The 17,878-nt window shown below is 40.6% G+C and overlaps 2 protein-coding genes across 7 annotated transcripts; both read left to right on the top strand.

Annotated features, from left to right (window-relative positions):
* Positions 1-1,094: 1,094 nt before the first annotated feature.
* Positions 1,095-15,249, top strand: git2b (G protein-coupled receptor kinase interacting ArfGAP 2b). 6 transcript variants are annotated; one of them, XM_029444420.1, is made up of 21 exons: positions 1,095-1,310; positions 1,878-2,011; positions 2,259-2,371; positions 3,720-3,825; positions 4,281-4,367; positions 4,493-4,623; positions 5,854-5,948; positions 6,082-6,127; positions 6,325-6,330; positions 6,429-6,477; positions 6,566-6,638; positions 6,723-6,820; positions 6,905-7,016; positions 7,526-7,677; positions 7,799-7,951; positions 9,449-9,661; positions 9,813-9,902; positions 10,547-10,629; positions 11,403-11,558; positions 12,464-12,527; positions 12,804-15,249. In XM_029444420.1, the coding sequence occupies exons 1-21, from the start codon at positions 1,259-1,261 to the stop codon at positions 13,011-13,013; spliced, it is 2,223 nt and encodes a 740-aa protein (XP_029300280.1). In that variant the 5' UTR covers positions 1,095-1,258; the 3' UTR covers positions 13,014-15,249. The 6 variants fall into 6 exon arrangements, with proteins under 6 accessions (XP_029300280.1, XP_029300279.1, XP_029300282.1 ...); XM_029444419.1 differs by having other exon boundaries at positions 6,426-6,477; XM_029444422.1 differs by lacking the exon at positions 6,325-6,330.
* A 104-nt stretch (positions 15,250-15,353) lies between these two features.
* Positions 15,354-17,754, top strand: LOC115016580 (glycolipid transfer protein-like). The gene is made up of 5 exons (XM_029444425.1): positions 15,354-15,545; positions 15,965-16,023; positions 16,127-16,260; positions 16,349-16,499; positions 16,749-17,754. Exons 1-5 carry the CDS (start codon positions 15,443-15,445, stop codon positions 16,929-16,931), a joined length of 630 nt encoding a protein of 209 aa, XP_029300285.1. The 5' UTR covers positions 15,354-15,442; the 3' UTR covers positions 16,932-17,754.
* The last annotated feature ends 124 nt before the right edge of the window (positions 17,755-17,878 follow it).

Here is a 17,878-nt window from a genome sequence, read left to right as displayed (position 1 = left end):
CCTTATCTCAATCATAACACTGACATGAATTAACGCACAGTACGACACACAATCTAAAATCTACATCAGCAGCGAAATGATAAGCATCTTCAGATTGCTGTTGAGCTGGATAAACTTCACCTCTTTAAGTGCAGACTGGTCCAATGACGAGAAGAGAGAAACATCTCTGATCCATCTGTCTTTATGACTTCTAGATTGGTTGCCAGGATGTTGTGATTGGAGAAAGCATGGCAGTGCATGATGAGTTCTGCCAAAGAAGATGGTGCAATTCCATGTGATATGTTCAAACCACCATAAAGAAGCAGGCAGTGAATGCATGTTGTACATGCAGACACTATAAAAGTGATAGATAAACCTGAGAGGTTGCAGGGGAATCAGTGTGATCAAGTCAGAAAAACTAGGGATACACTGATTTAGAAAGCACTTGTTATGCAGAAAAGTCCCTTTTACAGTGTTGAATTATTATTATTATAGTGTAAGTAGCATTTTAATGTTGTAGTTGCAATTTAACTACGATATTTAACATATTGTTGGGTAGTCTCATATTTTATAAGATGATCAGAATATGTAAAACATTGGCGGATACCTGGCTTTTTAAGCTTTTAGGGCAGCCCATTATATTATATATGCATCATGTTTTCTCCATTTCAAGGCCACCCAGAGGGCACTTTATCATGGGTTTCTACAATCAGGGCATCCAAATGGGCACTTATGCTGTGTTTCTTTCAGACATGTGGGCACCCAAGTAAAGTAGCCTACCTCACAATTGTAGCTTACTTGAGTGAAAGTGCTTTTCATCATTGGAGGAGAGAGGAGAACAGATGATAGTAAAAGTGAATTGTGTGAATAATATTATCTAGAAGAACCCATGATCTCACCCAACACCAGATTTCTTTTTAAGTTGACCAACATATACTACATTCACATACAGTAGGCTGCATACTAGACCTATACATAAGTGGTGAGTTGGATGGTATAGTTGCATAGGATAGACATCAAAAGGAAGGAAGGAAGCATACAAGGAAGCAGACAAGGAAGCAGACAAGGAGGCACAGAGGAGGCTGTGTGAGTGTTGGAATAGGACACTGCTTTGTTCAACAGTAGGGGGGAGGCAGACGAGCACAATTGCTTTGCCTGCTAGAATCGGTGGATACAATCTGCTAGGGCGGGCAATCCCGTTGTATCTTTGTCTAGCTGTATTGTAACGTTATCTTTTAAACATTTGTCTTTCCTGGACTCTCAGGATTTCCGCCAAGGGATGTCAAAGCGAGTACGAAGCAGAGAGGTCTGCGCTGATTGCAGTGCTCCGGGTATGATGTCAAACAAGCTAGCTTTAGCCGCCTCCTAGCTAACCAGCTAGCCCTTAGTATAACCTAACTACGTCTAGGTAGCTAACCTAGTTAACGTTACCAAGCGCTTATAACTGATTTGTAATTAGCTAGATAGATAATTGTAATGCTTGTAAATGTTCTTCTTGTGGAAACGTCGTCTGTCTGTGTAGTTACATTAACTTATCTGGTGAAACTCTTTGCTTGAATTGCCTTGAATGATGGTTTGTAGTAGTGAAGCGTTAACGTTGGGTTAGCTTAACCTAAAGTAGCTTATTCAGCTAGCTCGCTAATACTAACTTGTTGATAGAAAGTAGCTCATGTTGTCGCACAGCAGACTCACAGCTGGTTGCATTTAAGACTGATGTTGGAAGTGTTGAAGACATTAGGAAGCAAGAGCTATTATTTGTTGCTGTCAGTTAGATAATATCCTCGTCTGGCTAGAACATATGAGTGATCACAAAGGCTTCAGTTTAAAGTTGTGTGTAAGTTAACGTTGTTAACCATCCAATATTACACTGGTAGATTAACATTTGTATCTTATTCTAGAGCCACGCTGGGCCTCTGTTAACAGGGGTGTGTTGATCTGCGATGAGTGCTGCAGCATCCATCGGGGTCTGGGGCGACACAGCTCTCAGGTCCGACATCTGACTCATTCTCCATGGCCATCCTCCCAGTTACAGGTGAGGAGACGTGGACCCCCACAAACACCAACACATCCAGATGCAAATACGTGGGAGAATCTATTTATCACAAGTGTCATAGATAATACAATGGTTGCACAATCAAGACACATAGTCAAGTGACTAGAGGACATTATATAACCCTTAAGTGTCTAATCTATATAATGTTAGACACTTTTAAAGCTACATTTAAGACTTGTTTTTTACTTTTTACACTTCTGCGTTTTATATTTTCCATATGTTTCAGATGGTCCAGACACTGTATGGTAATGGAGCCAATTCCATATGGGAGCATAGCCTTCTGGACCCTTCTTCTTCAGTGAGTGGGAAGCGCAAAGCCAACCCCCAGGACAGAGTTCAGTAAGTGCTTTTAAGGATTTTGATGCATCAGTGCATATTTTGATATGCTTCTTTGCACTTTGATATAAAGCTTTATTGGCAACATTGATTTTCATAGTTAAACTCAGTGAACATGCATAATTGGCCCTCTGTACCATGAACATGACTCACGGCCTGTCAGTCTCAAGTAACTTCAAGTTGGCATGACTTTATCATTTGACATGCATATGGAAAGTCCACAACAAAATGCAATGCTCAGTTAAATGCAAGTGCAATATCCTACTCATGATAGCTCTGTGGGATTGATTTGACAATGTTGTTGATTAACTTAATGAAAATGCAAGAAAGTTTCCTTTTGTTGGGAATGTTTTGTTTTAACAAGCAGTACATACTGTAACCCAGAAGACATAACAAAGAAAAAGTGAGATGTAAGGCAGTCAGCAACCTCCACTGCCAGATATAAACACTGTGTTGGTCTGGTGTCTGGCTGGTGCAGTAAAGATAAACAAGTCAGTCACGTATAAACACAGCCATGGTGAGTTCGACCCTCACACTCAGAGCAAATGCATTCAATCACCAGACAACAGGCAAAAGACAGACCGCGAGTTGCTCCAAGCAGGAGGCAGCTGTCCTCTGTCCCCAATAAAGTTTTTAAGATGAATGCTGTCCTATTGGGTGGATCTTTGAGAAACATAGGAACAAAACCTGTGTTTCGACCACAGGAACCAGGCCTAGATTTAGCTCCTGTAGGATAGTTTCATGTATGAGAAAACTGTTCTGATGGTAAAGGATCCAGTTGGTCAAACACAGAGCCCACAGCTGCTTCAACTTCCTTCATTCACAAAACAAGGAAGTATTCTCGTATTGATATTGGGACATAGGGTGGAGTTAGGCCTTGCTTTTGGCTTAACCACTAATTTAATATACTGTACAGTCCCCTCTCTGTACAGAGATCAAAGTTGTTTATATCACAGTGAAAAAGGATAGATATTGAGTTTGGATTTGAATGTATTCAATCATTTTCCACCCTATTTGCAAAAGGGGGTAGGGTTCAGAAATGGAGATCTACCTGATTATTTTCTTTCTTTATTATAGAGACAGAAATATATCCAGAATCCTGTGAAGTGCTTTAGTGGATGAGGCTTATTTAATGAAAGGAATTGCTTTGCCACCACTCCAAGTACTCTACATTGAATTTGCAGATATTGTGTCAGGACATCCTATGTTGAGATATGTTTTGATGATTGTTTGTCCTAAACTTACATGTACAGTTGGTTAATTAAGAGTTTAGTCACTTGAAAATAGCAATGGTGGTCCAGACCTTTCAGTGTTCCTGGTTTTAGTTTGGATCATCTTTTGTTGTTTCCAGTCCCAACAAGACGGAGTTCATCAAGGCCAAATATCAGATGTTGGTGTATGTCCATCGGATGCCTTGTCGGGAAGATGACAGTGTAACCGCAAAAGACCTCAGCAAGGTGAGAAATGGCTCTATTTGTTGGTTTTAGTGTTAACCTTTTGATGCAAGAATAACCCAAACATTGACCCGTGCAAATAAGCTTCTTGGAGTGAAACCAATGGTGCTGTGGCAAAGCCAATCGTTTGTCTTTCATAAAACCATAATGGATTATATGCATATTAAAGACAGGCTTTTTTAATCACCAACTGCAAAGTCTTTGCTATTTAGAAATAGAAAAGGTATTGTAGGTCGATGCAGAGAAGGCATACAAATCTTCTTTTCTTTGTCTTTAATGCATCTATTAACATTTATTGTTGTATCTGTAAAATATTATACAATTATCAAACCTTTTCCTATCAAATTAATATTTTTCGAGCAGGATAATTCCATGTCACTCAGTTCTGGGCAGGTGCATCTCGTGTGTATGCACTTCACAATCAAATCAAAACAAACTACTTGTCGATCTCTTTTCAGCAACTCCACTCGAGTGTTCGGACAGGAAACCTGGAGACCTGCCTACGACTCTTATCTTTGGGAGCACAGGCCAACTTCTTCCATCCAGTAAGTGTTGTGGAATAAGCAAAGAACACATTTTGTGAGGTTAACATTGACATAATAATAATAATAATAATAATAGTAATTCTAATAATGTTTTCATCATTGTGTTGTTTCTTTTGGGACGACAGGAGAAAGGAAACACTCCACTACACATAGCAGCAAAAGCGGGACAAATGTTACAAGCAGAACTGTTGGCAGTTTATGGAGCTGATCCCGGGGCTCTGGACTCCAGTGGAAAGACCCCCATCGATTGTGCAAGGTAAAACTGGGCGGTGCTTTAAATTATATATAAATTATATATATAAAATATATATATATATATATATATATATATATATATATATATATATATATATATATATATATATATATGATAAGATATTGAACTTATTGCAAGTCCTAGTTCACAGGTCAACTGCGTCATCCATGTTTTCTGGTGAGCTCTGTGTTATAACCACACAGTGTAGAAAACATAGCAAGCTGCAGCTTCTACTGTTGTTGCTGCTGCATGACTAACCTTCAGTGTGACTGCAAGCATCGCCCAGCTCACTGGTGGCAGGAAATGATACACATCCTTTTGGTGATTGAACACAGTTGTAATGCACTGAGACGCAAACTGCGTGTATGAAATGTGTACTATTTATATATTGCTGTTGATGAGGACATCATGCACATTATGACCTCAAGGAGGTAAACAAAAACTGGTAGGAAAAACTGTAGAAACTGGAAATAAAATGCTGAAAAACAGCTGAAATGGCTAAACTAGTTAGCATGCATGTTAGACACAGACCCAGTGGCATTCTGTCAGATTCTGAGTAATTCAATAAGACTATGACTAACTGAGGCAGGGGAGGAAGGACACATTCTGGAGCGCATTGTTCTCAGCTCAACTAGTTTAGCAAAGAAACCTAGAAATGTAAACAAAAACAAGATAAAAGTAAGCCGACAGTGATTTGCCATGTTACTTATTACTGCACATATTTTCCAAAACAGATATTATATGATCAAAGACAATAAATCATCACCATACAGCATGGTCCCAATACGCGTTACAATAAAATAAAATAAAAGAATACTTATGTTAAGTGTGTGGACCCCGACTAAGGTCAGGGGTTGGCTTTAACGATTACAAAGGACAAAGCAATTACCATAATAAAAAATGAAATGGAACAACCACATTAAAAACATCATATTGCACAGCGATGAGAGCTACAATCATTTGCCTTGCTTTACATAAAGAAGTCAAAGTAAAACAACTCATGTGTTTCTGGCATAAGCGAGGCTTGCTGGTGTCTAAGCATGACGTCACCATGGCCAGGTAACACCCACACACCTGCTTCAGTTTTGAGTGACCCAACCACATCTATTGTTTTTGTGAACGATGTAAACACAAAGTTTGGACGTGGATTCATTTAAAGAAATCCTACCTTAGGAACAGTGCCATATTTCTGAAGCATGACCTTTTTTTTTTTATTCCTAATCTGTGCAGACAAGCTGGGCACCAGGAGCTGGCAGAGAGGCTGGTGGAGATACAGTATGAACTCACTGACCGGCTAACATTTTACCTTTGTGGAAGAAGACCAGGTGAGTTGCTGCTGCTGCTGCTGCTGCTGCTGCTGCTGCTGCTGCTGCTGCTGCTGCTGCATGGCATTTGAGAGCTGATGTTTTTGTTTTTTCTCTGGTAGTCACTCACTATCATGTCCATGTTGCGTTGCAGATCACAGAAACGGGCAACACTTCATCATTCCTCAGATAGCAGACAGGTAAAAGCTATGTTTTAAGTCATAGTAGGGATTTTGTTTCATACCTGTTGGTTACAAAAGCTGAGATCTTCCAATGCACAGAAAACAATACCAAGTGATATTATCAGCTCCTACAGGCTTCTTATCAATGCTATATGTTTTACTTAAAATAATTACAATCTTGTTTTCCCTATGCTGCATTCTTTTTGATGGATAAGAAATAAGTAAGTATGTTTCTCCACTGTGTGCATGTTTGTTTTTGTGTTAGCTGTAAAATGATCAATTTGATTTTTCTTTTTCTTTTCTTTTTACCCCAAAGCAGCCTGGATTTGTCAGAGTTTGCAAAAGCTGCAAAGAAGAAGCTCCAGTCGGTGAGATATTCGTACATCAAGGTCCAAATGTCCAACGTTCAGTTTCTATTCAATTGTGAATAAGAAATTCTGCTTTATTTTGTTCCAGCTAAGTAACCATCAGTTTGAAGAACTTGCCATGGATGTTTATGATGAAGTCGACAGAAGAGAAACAGATGCAGGTGAGATTTCAAGAACTATATAAAAAAACAAATATTTAATGCTTGTTATGTCTGCATTTTTAATCTGATATTGTGGTTTTTCAGTGTGGTTGGTCACTCAGAACCACAGCACACTTGTAACGGACACCACGGTTGTGCCTTTTCTGCCTGTCAATCCAGAGTACTCCTCTACCAGAAACCAGGTCAGTGATTGCACCGCTGTCGCCTCGAGAGTGTGATTACTGGACTTAACGGTGCTGCCATATTTCTCTCTCTTCTTTTCTCAGGGTCGTCAAAAATTGGCACGGTTTAGTGCTCATGAATTTGCCACCCTGGTTATTGATATTCTCACTGATGCTAAACGACGGCAGTGGGGTAATTCCTGCGACAGTCCCAAAGGTATGATTTCTCTTTCAGGTTTTTATTTTTGAACAGACCTTGAATTTCCTTGCTAATGTGTTAGGTTTTTTTTTATCAATGTTTGTATCGCTTTAAATATGTCCAGCAGCATATACACAGTAATAAACACTGAGAATAAGCAGCGAAGAAAGCCTTAATTGGTTGTTGCAAATAAGATGCAGGCAGTCGGGAATTGAATTTGCATATAAATGTGGACCATTTGGGCTCTGCTATATAGGCCATGATTAGAATGTGCACCATATGTACTGATGTTTGTGCAATAACGCAGATTTGGGGGCTTTATGAATAAAAACGTCCTGCATTCTGTAAATGATAGCAAACGCACCACAGCCTGTTTTGATAGTTAGGGGTATAATAAAGAAGAGCTAGTCCTGATTTTTAGATTCAGTAAATGTGTTCCTTTTTTAGTTATTTGATTTATTCAGCTGCCTGTAGCCAGCAGGGCTTGTTTGATCTATAATGCTTTGATCTGGTGGTTTTTCTTTCAGAGAGTGTGGAGTTGATCCTTCAGGGAATAGACAGTCGCCATAACAGTGACAGCCAGGATAATGACCAACCTGATTACGACAGTGTGGCGTCAGATGAAGATCCAGTGCAAGAGGCCACGTGTGGGGACAGCAGCAATGACAGAAGAACCAAGGTTAATGTCTTTTCAGGGAAACCTGCAACTATACTCTATTACCATATCTAAAAACACCGTCTCGCTTTACATTTGAAAAACTGATCATATGCTATATCCTTTGTAACACGCTCTGCTGCAGAGCTCGGAGTCATCTGACCTCTCCGATGGACCAATCACAGTTCATGAATTTATGGAGGTGAAGAGTGCCCTGACCGCATCAGAAGCCAAAATACAGCAGCTTCTCAAAGTCAACTGTCACCTCAGTGAAGAGCTGCGGAGCATGCAGAGCAAGGTTCGTACATTCACGTGTTATTGATGAGCAAACTGGGAATTGAACAGCAGATCATTTTTATTTGGCAGGACTGTGTTCACACTCAGTATGCGCTCATAACTGCGCATTAATATTTCAACAGCCGTAATTAGAGGTAATTTTGAACTGGATTTATGGTATTTACATACTTGCTAGTGTTGTAGTTTTTCTTTCCTCTTGACTTTAGTGTTAACATTTTAGTCTCTGTGTAAAAGACCTGATCCTGCTCCATGTTACCGGAAACATTTAGTATGTTCGGGGTCATGCCTGTTTGAATGTGTCAGACATTTCCTCTTCCCTATTCAGTTACACAGTGCTTCTGTATACTTCTGTAGCTGCGGGAGAGACCAGATTTCGACATACAAGTGGATAAAAATACCAAACATAACGTAATACTTTTTGGAATTTCAATGTAAATTCTTGAGAAAAGGGCTGCTATGATTCTGGGTGTGACACCAAAACAGGTCATCAGTTGTGGTCACATGTCAAAAGAACCAAGTACTGATGAACAAACAGTAACCACAGAGGACATTATCGTCTTAACTCAGAGCCATCAGCCACAAACCACTGAAATGTTGCAGTGAATAGAGATCGAGTGTGGGCATATCACCAGAGTCATCGTCTCTTCACTCAACCCGATCTCCGACAGCATTGGCAACACGCAGCTAATCTGTATATATTTGATTCTAGTCATGTCGTGTCATTCAGTTCCTTTTTTCTTAAGTAGTTCAAAAAGTCCCACTTTGTATTTAAAAAATATCTTTTTATTTTTACTTTCTAAAATGTTCTGCCACCACTCCAGTACTATAAGGACACTTGAGAAACAAGTGCATCTGTTTTTGAGAGAGACATGTTTATTAGACATTAGGTTTTTATTATGCGCATCAAAGTTCTCCAGAGCCCAGTGTCCTTCTCTCCTCAGTTGGCTGAGAGACAATGTACTGCTTCCTCCTGCTGGTTTATTTGCTCCTTAACAATCCTGCTTTTATCTGACAGAAGTGGCCGTTCTCCATTCCAGTCCCTTATCTTCCTCAACCTTCTTTGCACCCACCAAAGCCTTAATTGCTGATACGGTGGAACCTCGAGACATTTCCGAACATATAAACTAAATAACCTCCAAAATCTCATTTTTTAGTTTTCTTGTTTTGTATATTGTTGACTTTATGATACGTTACATAACACTATAAACTCCTAATTGTTTCCGTTGCTCTTTTCAGTTTCCAAGGGCTGTAACGTAAATAAGGGCAACCACTTACTTGGCAGTTTCTCACATCAACACGCCGTGTCAGCATTTAATTGATCAAAGAAACAAATCTTTTGTTGTGAGAAAACGAAACGGAGGTGACGGTGAACTCGACAAAGAGGAATTGTTTCCTCCCTGAGGCTCAGCTGTATTCTGCTCTATTATTGATGTCCGGCCGAGCTTTTGTGAGGATATCATCCCCCAGGTTGACTTAAAGGATGTTTTGTTCTCTTCAGCTGAACTCCCTGCAGACTGAAAACACAACACTGCGATGGCAACCCCCCAGCGGACCACAACAACACCTACAGGGGCCCTTTGGTCGACACCCACCCCGAGGAGGTCGCGCCATGTCCATGTACGAGACGGGCTCTTCTCCCAGGCAGTACCTCCACCGAGTCGAGACGGCTCGGCATGAGGATGGAGTCGTGTTACAACCCTTCCCAACCAACGTAAGCCCAGAAGCACCAATGTTCCTGCTGGATGTCAGCACAAGACAATATTAATGATGCCTGGCTTGGGGCTGGTGTTTGGTTTTTCATTCATTCATTCATTCATTGCATCTCAATAGAGTATGCTCAACTTCGTTTGACCCCTTTCTAGATTGGGAGGGGTCCTTTGGGGACGGCTGCTTCCTCCCTCCCTACCTTCCCCTCTTCCCTGTCCTGGTCGTGGGATGAGCGATCTCGAAGGGTTAAGTACTGAAGTTCCCCTCGGTTAAGAGGCAGCCCCCTGGGGGGCGGGAAAACCGTCCCCCTGCTTGACCCCACAGTCTTCTCTCTCCTCCAGACCTGTGCCTCTTTATTTTTTTTAAAACTGCTTTTCATCAGTATCGCCTGCCTGCCTGCATGCACCACCGTGCCTCTGCTTCAGTTCAGTTATCTGGACAACTTCTTATCAACAGAGGACCTTACCCAAATCTGTTTTTGGCTCGAGTAAACACCAGAAGTGATGAGGAAACGTTGAACCAGAGGAAGCTGCTTGAATGATCACACCGCAGAGTCCAATATCCGTGAAAGACGGATACAATGGCTCATCACAATGTGCTTATTAGTCATGCCACCGATAAGAGCACCCGCAGTTTACATCAGGACTTCTTCGCATCTACTAATCGCATCCACTGCAGTCTGCGCTGTGTTACACCGCAATGACCTCGTTGTGTATTTCCTGTCTTTTCTTTCTCTTCATCAGCTTTAAAAATCAAAAGTCTGATAGTGTGAACGATCAGAAATGCATGAATCTGATTTGTATGTGCCGACAGTTGCTCTGGTGATATGTGTGTGTTATTACAGTACACACTGTATTTGACTAATTGTAATGTTCTGATGTCTCTGTAGGGCTGCAGTCTGGAAGGACAGAGTATGATGCTGGAGAGCGATTATGACACGACGCCCGACCACTCTGAGCTGGAGGAGACTGGGTAAGAACATTTGTTTTAACTTTGTACCCACCTTTGCAAAATGGTTTCTTTCTAAAGAGAGTGTAGATTTTAAAAGCTGTTTTCTCTGTGAATGTGTTTATGTTTATATTTCCCACACTGATGCAGTTTATTTGATCAAACTTGTTGGTTTTTCAAATTATACAGCAACTCTTTTAAAGTACATTTCTTTTCATATTAAGTTTGCACATACATGCACTATCTTCTGAAGTAAAATGTTGATGAAGGGAAGCAAAGAGACGGAGAAATGGTGATAGATGGGTGTTTCTGGTGCTGGAGATGATGACATCATCGAAGCAGAAGGTCACACAAAGGGAGAGGTGGAAGCTAGACTAATATTAGCTTTGACAGATGTTTAGAAAGCCTCGCTGATTGGAACAGTCTGGCTGTACAGGACTATGTTTACATTGCACCTTGCACCTGCCTGACGTAAGCAAGCAGTTGCAAAAAGTCAACATGAGCCAGAGCCAGTGGACCTGCGCGTCGGGTTGTTGTTTCACTATTTACAAACATGTAGTGCGGACTATAGTCACTGCTGTTGGCTGTGGTGTTCTCTACTTCTGACTGTTATACAATTTTAGTGCTTTTTTTGGTAAGTTTTTCATAAGCGTGAAGCGTTGTTGTAATCCCAAATGATAAAATAAAAGAATCAGAATCCAAAACCCTGTTTAATTGTTATGAACTTATGTATGAGCTGCAATGCATATATAGCAGTAAGCCGTGATTTCAAGCAATTGTTTTCTTTTCATTTGTAGCAGCCCTCGTCCAGCCTCTGAAGCAGTGGAGGCACGGGAGGAGGGTGAGGAAGATGCCGCCCTGCCATGCACAGAGGATGTCATCTGTAAGACCGAGCAGATCACTAAGAACATACAGGAGCTTCTGAGAGCTGCCCAGGAGACCAAACATGAAAGGTAGTTTACCTAACAATTTAAATCTCACACATGATTTGAAGTGTTGTAAACAACAATCCTCTGTCTCAGCTGCGTCTAGGTCAGATTTTCAATAGTTGTCCTCAGGGTCCAGGACCCTGCAGCTTTTCATTCCTCTTAGCTGGCTCTCCAGTGACTGATTAACACCTGACTTTCATATATACATAGTAAACCAGCAGCTCTCAGTATGTTGAGCCTCATGGACAGGCCTCTGTCCTTATCTCTGCTGGAGGTAATGCAGCTGACAGGAAATGCCACATGACCACGTACTCCCCTGTGACCTGGCAAATCCACAGCAAGTTAGTTTAGTCCAACAGGTGTCCTCTATTCATTTCCTGCTTTTTTTATCATGACGTTATTATATATTAGATATTGAGCATTTTTACTGCATCCCAGTGTAAATATTTCTAAGTGAACTCTACTTATTAAGACGTCTTCACAATGATGAAAGGCTAACAGTGGAAAATCTTACCTTTTTATTATTCTTCTGTTTCATTTTGTGAGAAATATTGCAGCTATTTGTTGGCTTGACTTGGTACTGATGCTTAGAGAGTGGCCACACCTCGACCTAGTTCCAGCTCTTTGGTTTGTTTTTATATGAAACTACAGTAAGTACTTCTCTCCGTGGCTTCATGGTCTAATGCAGGCTTTCACAGGTTAGAATATTGGTCTCTTCAGCCAAATGAAATTGCTTTGTCTTTGAGTATAAGTCAGGATGTTTGTGACAGCCGTTTACTTTGAAGCCTCAACAACCGCGCTGTCTACTCGCCCGGTGTTTTGCGCTGGTTATATCATAATAAGGAATGTTGTGGTAGCTGTTTCGCATTGTTGTTTCTATACATGACACAGGACTGGTTGATCTGCCTTTTTGTTTCTTTCTCCTGCAGCTTCCTGCCTTGTTCAGAAAAGATCTGCGTGGCTGTGAAAGAGATGGCCGCCCTGTTTCCCAAGGTAAGATTACTCCTAGCAACAGCTTGACGTCTCTCCCCCGAGCAATTAAGGGATTTGTGGTTTGTTTGAAAACAGCCAAAGGGAATATTACTTGTTTAGATCAGGTGGGACCTTTTCATTGCATTACTTAGTTTTATGTTAGCCATTTATCAGATCACTTTGTTGTATGTTTACTCACACACGCGCATCCCCCTGACCATAATGAGGGTTTATTTATGAAGGTTGTCATTGTCAGGCGCTTATCGAGTCTCCATCAGTCCCTCCTTTCCCTCACAGAGGCCGTCCTCGGAGACCGTGCGAGGGTCTCTGTGTCTGCTCACTTCGAGTGCCAGCCGGCTCCATGGAGAGTGCCAAAAGGCCGCGGAGCTCAACCCCTGCCCGTCGGACATCCAGCTGGTCACTCAGCAGGTCATCCAGTGCGCCTATGACATTGCCAAAGCTGCCAAGCAACTTGTCACTGTGACAACCAAAGAAAACAACAACTAGCTAAAAACCCAAAGACATTCCTGAAAACCCCTAAAATAGTTTATCCATCTAATTTCAATTTAAACACAATTAGTTTTCTCATAATAATCAGCAATCATTCACGCACATTCCTTAAAGTAAAGTAAAGAAAGACGCACCATGCAAAATTACAGATCAATCAAAACATGTATTTATTTTGTTGTTTTTGTATCATGGTAATACAGAGTGAACAAATCTACAGCTGTAGGACAAAATCTGTTCCTTACCTCACAGAGAGATAACAGTTTAATGCACACAGAATCCAAAAGTGCAATGTGTGTGTGTGTGTGTGTGTGTGTGTGTATATGTGTGTATATATAAAAAACCATAAGAACAACAAGCAGTTGCGCCTTCTACATTGTACTTTTCCACATAGAGGTCATCATTTGTGCTCCTTGAGCTCGGGTGTCTGGCAGTTCTGAGCTGCCAGAAGGGGACACAAGTCTCACCTGGCATCAAGGATCAGAATAGATCGACCTTAATCTACACCAGTGTCATCCCTTTATTTTCCTTCAGCCATTTAAAATGTGTTTTTTTAAGATGCAATGACAGTATTTTAGTCTTGAACCATTGTGATGCCACTTGCTTAGAGTTCAAATGTTTGTTTAGTGAGCAAACTGTGATTACGAAAGTAGCTTCAGTGCATTGAGCACCATGTCAGGCCAGCAGTACCAAGAGTGCACAAACCTTCATTCCATCCAGCAGGGGATTCAGTAAAGTATCCGTAGTTCTTGGAGTTCTAATGTTACAGCCATACTTACTGTGTGTGTGTGTGTGTGTGTGTGTGTGTGTGTGTGTGTGTGTGTGTGTGTGTGTGTGTGTGTGTGTGTGTGTGTGTGTGTGTGTGTGTGTGTGTGTGTGTGTGTGTGTGTGTGTGTGTGTGTGTGTGTGTGAGAGAGTGTCTGTATGTGCACCTGTGTGTATGTGTGTCACAGAGATGGCCCGTGTGAATTCCATTTTGAATCAATTTGAATAGCATTATGCAAATATATAAGATGTATGTATCTATGTAATTCTTTATCAAAAATAACCCAAATGCTATTCTATTTATAAACTGTATGTCATACCTCTAAGAAAATATCAATGTTTATTTTCATAAGCTTTTGTTTAACATGAACGCAGACTAACTTGTTCTGAGGTTTGGGACGTCTCAGCTGGCAGTAAGTTATGGGCAACTTGTGATCTCTTGTTTATTTGGTGTGGTGCTGTAACTCCAGTGTGTTAAATGCTACCAGTGGTCACATGCGTACAGCTATGGTTTACAATCACTGATGAAGTAAATGTGCCCTCAAAGTCAGAGTACTTGTTGTATAACTTGGGTCTAATGTCATTGTTGTGAGCCAGATCAGTCTCAACCAGGGGTGGAAAGAGAACCAGAATACACTGCGCACATGTAGTACAGTTCATTCATTATTACTCAAGTAAGAGCAGGAAAGCTTTCTCAGGAGGTCGCCTAACAAAGAGGTTCAAAGCAAACGTCATAGATGAGTATTACAATGTATTTACATCATCTTCAGTACAGATTATTACACCATTAAAGTCTTAAAAGTGTTTTTTGTTTTGGACCAGACCTCAAGGTTTAGCTTCTTCTGTGACCTTCCAGCTACATTGCACCGTCAAGGAGTTGCTTTTTTAAAATCATTTTGTCGAAAACATTTATTTTGTAGTGTAAACTGAAGAGAGAACTAGTTATGCCAACAGTTTTTAGCCTCCAATTACTGTTTTCCTTTGTTGCACTGATGGTCTTAATGCAAAACGATGTAACACTCCAGTAACTCAGTAATAAATAATATAGTATAATGTGCTAACATTCTCCACTATGAGCTAGTGGTCATACAGACCCAGTAAGGCTGCTTTGGCAAAACCCCCGAGTGTAATGATTTGCACAATAGTGCATTTAATTGCTTATGTGTTCAACTTTGTAAGAAGAAGAATGTGTTATTTCCTCTTTCAAAATGTCTTATGGAAACCCATTTCTGCCCATGTGATAGAAACAAAAGATCCTGTTAGTCATTTTAATGAGAAACATTCTCGAAATAATAACTATATTTAGAAAATGATTAAAAAAAAGATGATGGTAATACAAGTGTGTGTGTATGGAGTTTCTTTCCACCCCTGGTTTCAACCCTTAATATCCTGTAACTTATAGCCTACCACTGCCTGTGTGGTTAAAAACAATCCCTGCCTTAGGTTTAATAAAGTATAATTCATACCTCAACTATCTTGTCGTGTTAGTGTGTGTTGTGGACAAGCAAGCGGTTTTCAACACGCCCATGTTTAATGTCCCACCTGTTGGAGAAGCACGAGAGCGATAGGATCTGGTGCTTCCCCACCCATCTGACAAGAGTTCCGGGTTCAGCCGAAAGCTGCTCGCTGCTGCCGCGTTATCACGGCGCTCACACGGCGGGACTATGGCTCTTTTACTGGATCACCAATTCAAAGAGCTGCCTCCTGACAAGGCGATAGACACAAAGTTGTTTCTGGAAGCTGTCTCTCACATTCCTTCATTTTTTGGTGAGTATACCTTCAGCAGAACTCTTATTAAACTCATACTTGTTGTGTTTTGAGACGATAGCTGGCGCGGAGTTGTCGCTGTCACGGTCCATACTTGGCTTACTTGTTCCCCGTGACGTGTTCAAAGGACCAGTCTGATCGTGGTTATTTCACACATTCCCGAAGTGGAGCTGGCTGCACGGTGGGGATCCGAACCAGCTGTGGCAGACCTATAGAGAGACTCTTTGTTTACACATTGAGCAGAGCACACATTGGCCTCATTGTGCCTTAACTCAGACTTTTGCATTCACTGCATTTCCCCCACTCTTTCTGTACGTAAAGGCTCATTTGTATTCACCCTCCCCTCTGAGCCGGGGACATGTGTGATGAAGTCATTCATATTTCATTGCTTTGCTCTCAAATGTCTGTTTCTCTTGCAGACTGCTTGGGATCAAATGTATTTTCAGTCATCAAATCAGACATTAATGGCAATATAATGGTAAGATACTGATCTGTCTGTGTATCTTTATGCCTCTGGTGTGTTTTCATAACACTGTTAGGAATATTTAAGATGCAAACTCAATCCAAATGTGCATTTTCAGAAAATTAAAGGAGTGTATCTTAAGGATCCTGCAAAGTACATCACCCTGCAGGACATTGTGGAGGCAGAGCGAGAAGCACATCCAGCAGAATGGCCTAAAGTTGGAGCAACATTAGCTCTAATGTGGCTGAAAAGGTTTATACTCATGTTATGTCATACTGTAAGTTGAACTTTTAGCTGCTGAACTGAATTTTCTTTTAAATATACTGGGTCTCTCCTGCAGGGGTCTCCGTTTCATACAGATCCTGCTGCAGAGTTTGGCAGATGGAGAAAGAGATGAGAACAACCCCAACCTTATTCGGGTCAATGTCACCAAAGCGTACGAAGAAGCACTGAAGAAATACCACGGCTGGATCGTTCAAAAGATTTTCCATGTGAGGAAAATATCTCTCTTCTTCTTTTTAATAATTGATTGTAATATAATAGACGCGGACACAGTCTGACCACACCAATACATTTACCCATTTGAAGCTGATGTGTTGTTGCGTTTATACATTGCATTAAATCCACCAGAACCACCGTATTATAAGCTATTGTATTATATGTTAATCTTGTGCCCGTACCTTACATTGAACTATATCTTTCTTGTTTTAAATTGTTTGGTTTCTTGTTGTCTGCTGCAGGTAGCATTACATGCAGCTCCCTACAAATCCAATTTCCTCAAGGCTCTGTCAAAAGGAGAGGAAGTGAAAGAGGAGGACTGCCTGTCAAATGTGCGGCAGTTCCTGGTTAACTACACTGCCACCGTAGACGCCATCTACGAGATGTACACACATCTGAACGCAGAGCTGGACTACTCTGTTTGACGTCCCAGGACATCCGTCATTCCTTCTCAAGTGTCAGAGAAGTCCGAGTTTTTTAATAAGATTGTTTAACTTCCCCCTTTCTGTGTGCTATTTATTATTACATTGATTATGCTTTTATTAAATATTACTGCTGTATATTTGGTCTTACAATTATGAAAATGCCTTAAATTGAAATGTTATAGCAGAAGGATGTTGTTTTATATCATTTCAAGTAATTGCAGGATCTTTGCAGCAGCAAGAAGAAGTTATTGTGTGTTTGTTTTTTTAATGACATTTACAGGTGATCTTTCACCTGTTCCATTAAGAGACTAATACAAGACTGTAAACACTGTTGTTAGAAGAAACTATTTATATTAATACCTGATATTTCAGATGTTCTCTGCTTCCTGAGCCCTGGAGTTACCTCCACCTTAAACTGGAAGCAGCAGCCCTGGTAGTCATTTAACATTTTTACAGCCCATTTCAGTTGTGCATTATTCCACTTGTGCCTTGGTGTTACTGTACAGATACACCATGTTTTCAAATTAAATTCATAATCAATAGATTTATCCTACTTTATCTACAAATCAAGTTAGCAGAGCCAGAACTATTTATCTGAGGGCTGAACTCGTGTGGAGTCTGTGGTGTCTGTGGTGTGTCCCTGTCTTCTATAACATAAACATAATGTTAAACCATATCATCACGTGTGCATTTGTTGATAACTTATAATATCCATATTTCCTATATGAATACTTATAGCTGGCTATGAACTGTTATAAAATGTGTTCTTATCACAATATCTCAATGTATGACTTAAAATAAAAATAAAAGTGTTACTACCTCGGTGAACGACTCTTATTAATCACACTTGCAGTTCATAAGTTCCCCTCTAGGTGGCGATATTTACTTAGTTTTGTCTTTTCTAAAGCTCCTGCATGAAATATTATATGTTCAGTGATAGAAATCAT

The sequence above is a fragment of the Cottoperca gobio genome, chromosome 12, assembly GCF_900634415.1.
Source record: "Cottoperca gobio chromosome 12, fCotGob3.1, whole genome shotgun sequence".
NCBI lineage: Eukaryota > Metazoa > Chordata > Actinopteri > Perciformes > Bovichtidae > Cottoperca > Cottoperca gobio.
Note: the sequence above shows the minus strand (reverse complement) of the source record. Positions and strands in the feature narration are given on the sequence as shown.

Coding starts and splice junctions, on each gene's coding strand:
- LOC115016580 (XM_029444425.1), top strand. CDS start 15,443: ATGGCTCTTTTACTGGATCACCAATTCAAAGAGCTGCCTCCTGACAAG. Junction 15,546..15,964: donor TCACATTCCTTCATTTTTTG/GTGAGTATACCT, acceptor TTTCTCTTGCAG/ACTGCTTGGGATCAAATGTA. Junction 16,024..16,126: donor ACATTAATGGCAATATAATG/GTAAGATACTGA, acceptor GTGCATTTTCAG/AAAATTAAAGGAGTGTATCT.
- git2b (XM_029444419.1), top strand. CDS start 1,259: ATGTCAAAGCGAGTACGAAGCAGAGAGGTCTGCGCTGATTGCAGTGCT. Junction 3,826..4,280: donor CCGCAAAAGACCTCAGCAAG/GTGAGAAATGGC, acceptor ATCTCTTTTCAG/CAACTCCACTCGAGTGTTCG. Junction 7,952..9,448: donor TGCGGAGCATGCAGAGCAAG/GTTCGTACATTC, acceptor TGTTCTCTTCAG/CTGAACTCCCTGCAGACTGA.